The sequence below is a fragment of the Propithecus coquereli genome, unplaced genomic scaffold (genome assembly GCF_000956105.1).
Source record: "Propithecus coquereli isolate 6110/MARCELLA unplaced genomic scaffold, Pcoq_1.0 Scaffold33, whole genome shotgun sequence".
NCBI classification, from domain to species: Eukaryota; Metazoa; Chordata; class Mammalia; order Primates; family Indriidae; genus Propithecus; species Propithecus coquereli.
The window spans coordinates 3,567,206-3,576,297 of record NW_012148952.1 but is presented as its reverse complement, the minus strand read 5'-3'; the positions used below and the strand labels follow the sequence as shown (position 1 = coordinate 3,576,297).

The 9,092-nt window shown below is 34.4% G+C and overlaps 1 protein-coding gene across 1 annotated transcript in view; it reads left to right on the top strand.

The window, feature by feature from the left end:
* The window catches only part of THSD7B (thrombospondin, type I, domain containing 7B), a 720,444-nt gene that overhangs the window by 624,841 nt on the left and 86,511 nt on the right, over positions 1 to 9,092 (top strand). Inside the window, exon 16 of the mRNA XM_012650502.1 lies at positions 173 to 323. Within this exon, the coding sequence (XP_012505956.1) occupies positions 173 to 323 (151 nt within the window). The remainder of the gene's footprint in view (positions 1 to 172; positions 324 to 9,092) is intronic.

Below are 9,092 nucleotides of genomic sequence, written 5' to 3'. Positions count from 1 at the left end.
TCTTCTAGACATTGGCCTAGGCAAAGAATTTATGAAGAAGACCCCAAAGGCAATCACAGCAACAACAAAAATAAATAAATGGGACCTGATCAAATCAAATACATCATAACTATTTTAAATATACTCTCCCCTGCTTTAAGTAATCAAGCTGTCTTGTGACCTTGCCCTACAGGTGTGTGAACACTGCTGACAGTGAAGGTGGAGCAGTGAATAGCAGCCTGTGCAACCAGGATGAAATTCCCCCAGAAACCCAGTCCTGTTCTCTTCTGTGTCCCAACGAATGTGTCATGTCTGAGTGGGGACTTTGGAGCAAATGCCCACAGGTAATTTCTCTTCCCTCGTCAATGTCCTAATACTCTAGTGCTACTTGCACTGTTGTTCTCTGCACATTCACAGTGCTGCTCTCCAAAGCATTCTTCTACTAACATGGCAAACTAATTTTTTTCTGAGAAAGGCAAAAAGAAATAAAATAAAAAGAAAGAAAGAATGAAAGAAAAAAGAAAAATGTCTGCAAGCAAGACTGAGCAATTTGAAATGCCAGTGGCTCTTTCCAAAGCCTTTATCCTGGGTACGTGAACAAGGAAGATGAGCCTATAATGATCACAGTAAGATTTGACTGCACACCCACTGCGAAAGGGGTCTTCTTTAGTACCAAATGATGCTCATTATAATCTCTTGGTTCTGTTCCATTTTTATCCTGGAAGAATCAATTAGTGTTAGGAGCTCAACTCTGCTGTGCAATTTAGCTTTCTGTTGGTGATAATCTGTTTTTGCCTTTTGCTGTTTTCCAAAGATGAGGTATTTTTTTGCCATGCTTCGACTTCTTCCAAATATCTTTTTTTAAGTCTAAAGCATTTGCCTTCATTTTCCTTCTTTAAAAAATGAAGATGCAACAGGAATGTGGCAAAATAAATATTCTTCGGTAGCATAGTTGAACTTAATATTCCCAGAAGATAAATTCTGATATTTTAAACTTATATTTAAGATGTGTAAAAATTGAAAAAAAAAGAAAATAGGAATTAGGAACATATTATATGGGTCCAACCATTAGGAAGGAAAAATTAGGATTATTTGAATTCAGTTTTCATACTGATAATTTGTGAAAAGATTGTGGAAATCTTTGTATAGAAATGGAAATATCTTTAAAATCAGTTAAGACCTGATACTTGGAGTTTTATTTTTTTTTTGATATTTGGAGTTTTAAATCATTGATTCCTTATTAAATATTGCAGCCTTATCTCTGATATTTCTGTACATTTTTGAAAGGGATTTACCTCTTTTGTTATTTTTTTTATTTGTTGAGTTGTTTTGAGGGCAATACAGTATTAAGATAAAGAGGCACCAATAAAGAATAACTTGTAAGAGTGGGATGCTAGGTTCTAAGTCATTTATTTTGTGTGTAACTTGAATATAATGAAAGTTAACATTTATTGACCCCTAATTTTGTGCAAGGCACATGCAAGAACTATTCCCTTTGGTCTTTGCACTAATCCTACTCAGATGGTACTATTATTAGGCCATTGTTCTGCTGAAACTAATGTTCAGAAAGGCTAAATAGTTTGCACAAAGTTTCGTATTTAATAAATCATGAGCTAGGAATGAACCTTATTTTGTCTGGTGAAGCCAGAGCGTTTGCTCTCACATTCTTGGCTCACTTAGCTTGGAAGAATTAAGGTGGATTTAAACTCAATACTTTTCTTTCTTTAAAATGTAATATTTATTTTAAGAACAAAGCAAGTTGTGTTTATAGCTGTATGTATGAGATTATTCCATGACTGAGTACATATATTCACACTTTAAAAAGTATGCTGGAACCCACTCTTTATTAATCAACCTATGGAAGAATTAGCAACCTGAAGTTTAATTACATGTAAGGTCATGATCTTCCTCACTTCTTTTTTTATAATTACTCACAGAAGACTTTATTAAACTCTAATCACTTTGTGATGAAAACATTGCCCTCTTAAGTCAAGGTATCTGGCCACTGGGTCAAAATTTTTATTGTAGGAGCATTTTGTACAAGGTTGTGACGGTTTAGCATTCGGCATTTGCTTCTTTTGGGTTTCTAATTTTTTAAGGTTTGTTTTTCCAAACATAATCATTTTATTTTTGGAGTGTTTAGAAATTGAAGGTAGGGAAAATATTTTAAACTCCTTTCATGTGTCGAGAAGATGACATAGTTACCAGCTTGTCAGCATGAAAGGAAAGGGTTGTTCTGTCAGGTTATGTACCTTCTAACTTACATAATAATAAAAGTTGTGACAATAACAATAATAACTCATTGGACATGTCTCATGTAACCAACATTATACTGAAAACTACATGAAACTCTAAGTTTTATAACGCTTGTCCGTGGTCACTCTGGTCTGTCTGACCACAATGGCCCTGTTTTTTCTCAGATGCTGTGCCACTCTCCAGTATAAGTGGAGACTTCAAAATGGAAAAGAAATGACAATCAGAGCTCACACCTGATGGTTTTCCCTATCTGTGGATACGTTGCATAACTTTAATAAGTTGCAAGATCTTAGCATGATGTCCCAACATCATAGAACCCTAATCAGTACTTGATGATGATGATGATGATGATTATAGCGAAGGCATCAGCTGAATCATTGTGCCTAAAGTTTAATTAGCACTTCAGTGTGCATTCCCTGAGAAAAAGGAAACAATTGTTTTTGTTCTCTATGCTGTGTGCTGATTTAATCTTGACCATTATTTTACCAAATTCTCCTTTATATTCTGCAACGTGACATATGTTATTGGAATCAATTCGCTATGTTTTGGTTTTTAAGTTTTTTCCTGCCAGGGCACTTTAGAGCCAAACACATAAATAAGCTTAATATATTTTTAAGTATGATTGTTGCAAGTTACTTAAACTTCTGAGTTACAGATTCTTTATCAGGAAATGAGGACAATGACAGCTGCTTTTCCAGATTGTTTAAGGATTAGAGATAATATGTATAAAATGAAAACTAAGAGTGTTACCTAGTACAGGATTGTGAGAGGAACAACAACAACAACAGCAAAAACAAACCCTCCCTCCCCTTATACTGTTTATTGTGAGGTTGGGAAACAGGAGACAGGTGGCAGAACATTTTCTAAGCTATACAGGAAATATCCTTTCTCCTGTGCAAAATAAATCACTACTTGTCTTTACAGAAATAAAATGTCACCTCTGTTATTGAAATATGACCTATGTCTAATTTAGTAGTAGTCCCCGAAAATAAGGCATCAAAAAGTTAACTTTGAATGAATGAGTTATTGACCTGGCAGCGACTGCCAATTGCAAACCATACAGAAGAGCAAACAATACAAAGGCATTAAAATTGTATTGGGATCATTTTAAGTCTGTATTGGGAAGAACTGGAGACTATAAATGGATCAAACAAAAACAAACACAATTCAAGGAGGAATTTGAAGCAAATGGAAAACCATGTATTTCATTTATTTCATGTTTGTGCTTTTTCTTCCTCTCATAACACACACACACACACACACACACACATGTCTCTTTCTTTTTACTTCAACATTCTCACTTTTCTAGAGTGCTTTCATGTGGAAGGAAGCTTACGGAATTGTGCATGCAATAACCTTCCCAATAATATCTACTCTCTAAAGGTATGTGTATGTGTGTGTGTAAATACATTCATGTATGTAAGTACATGTACACACAAATATATATACTTATTCAATAGCTCGGTATTTATTACCCAATATTCTTATCTAAATAATTTCATCTAAATAATTCTTATCTAAATACATCTTTATCTAAATAATTTTCCAGTTTTTATTCTGACTCTATAAACCTACAAATTACTCCAGTGAGTATGCATAGAAACATATATTCTTCAAAAGAGGTTTATAAATTTCTACATTCAGATCTCTTGGAACATTTGAAATTGCTCAGCCCCAATGTATCAGAAAGAATATATGGTTGTCTTCATTTATGCTACAAATTCTTATGGAAATTTTCCATTGAGTAACACAGATTTTCGAATTATGGCTCTCCTTGGAGGCTTGCTGAAGAAATTTCTTAAACACAAATATTGATAGGAAGATGGTCTTGGAGATGAATTTTCAGATTGATATATACTTTGCAGAAGCAAGACTTTGAAAACTCTCTCCAGAAAAATGACTTAGGTTTAGCACACCCGTTTGAACTTGGATTCACCTCCATCTGCATGCATCGGGGGATGGATATGTAGCAAGGCATTCCCTCAGACAGTGGGAATTGCAGACTTGTTTAACAGTGGTCCAGAGGAAACCTTATGATCAGTGACTCAGATATTTACATTATCACCAGGACAACCTCTGAAAAAGGATCATTTTGCAAGGAAGATTTTGCAAGAAACCATACAGAGCTTAAGTATAATGGAATCTGGATTCTATCATAGTCTGAATATTGAGTTTCCAAAATACATCTTTTTTTCTGAGCTTTATTCTTTTCTCTAACTCTTTAAGTATGTAGGACACACTAGCTGAAGCCAATGCAAAAAGTGTCATTATTTCGTCTGATGAAGACTCTGCTTTAAAAGAGAAAGAGAAATGCATACCAGTTTTCTGATAAATGACCCATAATTAAGCGTTTGAGGTTAATAAAAATGTGTTTTTCTGCATTGTGCTCCGGTGTTATCTTGGGGAAAGGCTGTGAGCAATTTATTCCAGATGACTCAGCATTTTTAACACTTTAGCACCACATCTGCAAATTGTGTTTCAGGGAAGCAATTTACTCCAATGTCTAGTGCTCAGCTCCAAGCACTTCCTCAGCTTCAACTAACAGTCTTTACCATGCAGGTGGCAAGCCAGAGGAAGAGAATGATGATAATTTTCTATAATCTGAACTGCACATTTTGGTTGCTTCTGTGAAATTGATATTGGCTCTTGTCAGATGACAGTAATTCATTACTCAGGGACTTGTGGAGTATTTTACCCCTGTATGCAGTGAGAAGTATTATCACTCAGAGCCATTTTTATTTCCAGAACCATATGAGGCATCTAAGAAGAGTGCCTCATTTCATGCATTGGAGCAGCAAATGACAATCTAATAAAAGCAGTGTTTGGGTTGCTCCAGTTTTTGAAATTTACTGTGCTTGTTATCATTTTTATACAGTCTGATTTTCTTTGATTCTCAATATCATCAACATGACATAAAAAATAAGGCTTCCATTGCTCTCAATCTTCCCCCTCTATCTCTCTCTTCCTTTCTATCTATAACTCTATCTCTATTACATAATAGAAATTCTCAGTTAGAAAAAATAGTATAATGGGCCCTATACATTGGTCACCCAGCTTTAACAATTATCTACATATGACAAACCTTATTTCATTTATCTCTTCTCCCCTACTTCTCTTACCTTTTCCTCCCTGGAGTCTGTAAGGCATACTCCACATTTTATATCGTGTCATCCATAAATACTTCTATAATAAATATTTTCCTGGGATATAATTATTAATCACAGCAACTAAACATAACCATAATACTTTTTCATGCCTTATAAAATTATAATTTTCAAAATATTAAAAACATGACTTTCATATGAAATATCTAAAAATAATTAATTTATTAATGATTAAAATAGCATGATTGTAAGGGTCATTCAAAAGAATTGAACTTTCACTTCTTTCAGTGATGGAATATCATTGGATTTATTTGGGTTGTGTTGGATATATGCTTTCTTTGTAAACAACTTTAAATAGAGCAAATATATAAAACAGACATTGGACAACAAGTAGCATGGAATTATGATCACTGAAGGAGGAAGGTCAAGTGAAGTGAGTCTTGCAATCACCAGGGCTTTCTGTGTGGAGGCACTTTTTGAATGGTGGTCCAAGGAGTAAGATTCCAATAAGACCATGGTGAGGATCCAGAGAACAGAGACTGAAAAGAGGAGGAAGCTGAAATTTGAAGGCAAAATAGTGAAGATACAGATACTAGGTAAAGAAAGAAATCTATATATCTGTGTGGGGTCTCTTTGAGTTCTTGGTTAAATACTAATTTCATATGTATGTTGTGAAACTCCAGAGTTCAGGCAAAGAATGACTTCTGAGGAGCTGCAAGGTGCACACATTCCAAAGCTCACATAGGTCTAGGAGACATTTTAATTCTGTGCAGCATGAATAGAGATATCTCCTCAACTATTCAGGCCATTTGATAACAACCCAACAGTGTTATCCCTTAGGAGGAGGGTTAATTAGCCTAAAAGTCTACTGTATGACTTCTCTAATGAAATTTAAGGATAGACCTCAGAAGGATCAGACCGATCCACAGGTAACTTTACTGCCTGTCAAAACAAACTTCAACACACTGAGATGGAATACAAAACCCCCAAACATTCAACAATGTAGCATTTACAATGTCTAGGAGTGGTTAGTGACTGGAAGGGGGAGCATGATAGAGGGCTAGGTAGTTCTGGTAGTATTTTGCCTGTTTGTTTCTGTTTTATAAGTTAATATTTTGTTTCTAGAGCTCTGATCTGGTTATATTAATATAGATGTCTTCACATTGTGAAAAGTAATTGAGATGCATTCACATAATATGTGTATTTTTAGCTATGTTATTTTATACCTAATTACTATACATATGAAGAGACAAAAATTATGACCCATTACCAAGAGGAAAATCAGTCAATAGAAGTAAAAACCAGGAATCTGAAGGCAAGGAATTAAAAACAGCTATAATAAATATTTTAAGTATTTAAGTATGTTCTAGAATTTGAAGTAAAATATGAACATAATAAAATAGAAGATATTGAAAAGCCCCATATGTAACTTTAGAGATATAAAATGCAATGCCTGAAATGAAAAATTTACCAAATGGGAGTAACAGTGCATTAAACTCTGCTGGAGAAAAGATGAGTGAACTTGAAGACCTAGCAATAAATCACAGAAAGAAAAAAAGACTGGAAAAGATATAGAAACTAAGTGATCTATAGAACAATGTCAATATTAAGTGGTTTAACATTAAGTGTAATTGGAGCCCTCAAAACACAGTAGAAGGTGGACAGAAAAATATTTAAACTAATGGCTCGAATTATTCCAAATCTTGGGATGATTATAGTACTCAGAGAATATTACCTGGATTATATAATCCTGGTTGACAATACTCTGATGACAAAGTAGGAAAAAATTCTAGAAGGTCTCAATATTTACTTAAAAGCAATCTTTCACTTAATACTCTTTATTTTTGAAACGATAGTACCATGCTCGATTGTGCCTAGCATAGAGATTCTCTGCTTTTTGAAATAATAAGGTTCTGTTCTTTATCTGGAGTCAAGGAGGGTGAGCACCGGGCTATGCCAAGTAGGCAGAGGCTATATATATGAGAGTGTGGCAGTTAATTTTATGTGTCAACATGACTGAGCCACAGGGTGTTCAAACACTTGGTCAAACATTATTCTGAGTCTGTCTGTGAGAGTGTTCCCGGATGAGACTAACGTTTGAATCAGCAGACTGAGTAAAGTAGATTACCTGTCTAATGTGGGCGGGCCCCATCCAAACAGTTAAAGGCCCACGTAGAGTAAAAAGGCTGACATTCCCATGAGTAAGAGGGAGCTCCTTCTAGCTGATTGCCTTGAGCTGGGACAGCAGTTTTTTCCTGCCTTTGAACTCAAACCAACATATTGTCCCTTCCTGGGTCTCAAGTCAGCAGGCCTTTGGACTGGGACTACACCACCGGCTCTCTTGGGGCTCCAGCTTGCCCAGTGCCGATCTTGGGATTGTCAGTCTCCATAATCACGTGGGCTAAGTCACTATAATAAATTAATACACACACACACACACACACACACACACACACACACACACACTTGTGTTTCTCTAGAGACTCATACATAGGGATTAATTACTTCAAAAATACACTATCGATAAATTCTCTAGCTTTGAACACTACTTTCACCTCCTTTTTCAGATTGATTTGATGCTCAAATTCCTAGTCTTTTGAGGCCAGGCAATCTAAATCAATTTCCAGTTTATTCAGTGCCGGTTTGGATTCAATGTTCTCAAATCTAAGTCAGTTATCATATCAGTTTTCCACCTTTGTAAATTTTATTGCTGTTAGATCCTCATATTATTGTTGTTGTTATTTGTACACTTTAAAATACAAATGTTCTGAGGCTCATTTTAATCCCTTTAATATTATTTGAGTGGTATTTCTGGAAGTAGTGGTTTATAGTCTTTCATCTTCAACCAAAATTTCCTATCAACCAAATTCTGACACAGTTTATGATATCTTAAGTCACAGAAAAGTGTTTAGTTTTTATGATACTAAGTTTCTTTCTTGCAAAAAATGAATCACAAGTTTACTGTTTTGAGATATGCCTTTAGTACTTTAATTGTTTAAAAATATATAAAGATATTTTATTCATTTGTTATTTAGTTTTTTATGTGGAAAGAGACGGGGTTTTCTATTAAATACAAAATGAATATTCCGCCACTGAGTAGTTTCTCGATTCTGTTTTCTAGGTCTTTAAAAAATTTGTTCGTGAGAGTTTTTATATTTTTGATGTATGCAATTAAATTTATCCTCATGTATGTTGAGATTTTTCATCACTGTTATGAATGGGGTATTTTTTCCCATGTGCATTTCTAATTGGTTAGCACTAGTGTCTAAAGTAACTATTGGGCGTTATACTGGGTGGTGTAGGTAAATCTTACATTCAGCCATGTTTTCTCAATTTTTTTTTTTATTAATTCTACTGGTAGTTTATTGTATTAGTTCATAGTCTTATGTTTTCCTGAAATACAATAATATAATCCACAAATAATAATTTTCACCTATTCTTTCTTGATATTTACATCATCTTTCCTAGATATGTATACTTTATTAGGAAGAACCTTCTAAGTAATGCTAAAAATCAAGTAAAAAATTGTTTTTATGTTTTCCTGGCTAAAATAATGTTTGATCTATTTTTAGACAAATATTCATTGTTTCTCATATTCAAAAAAGAGTTTGTGAATCTCTTTTTACATATATAAAATATCTCTATATCCATATATGTATCTGTTGTTGTTTTTTTTTTTAGACAGAGTCTCACTCTCTTGCCTGGGCTAGAGAGCCATGGCGTCAGCCTGGCGCACAGAAACCTCAAACTCCT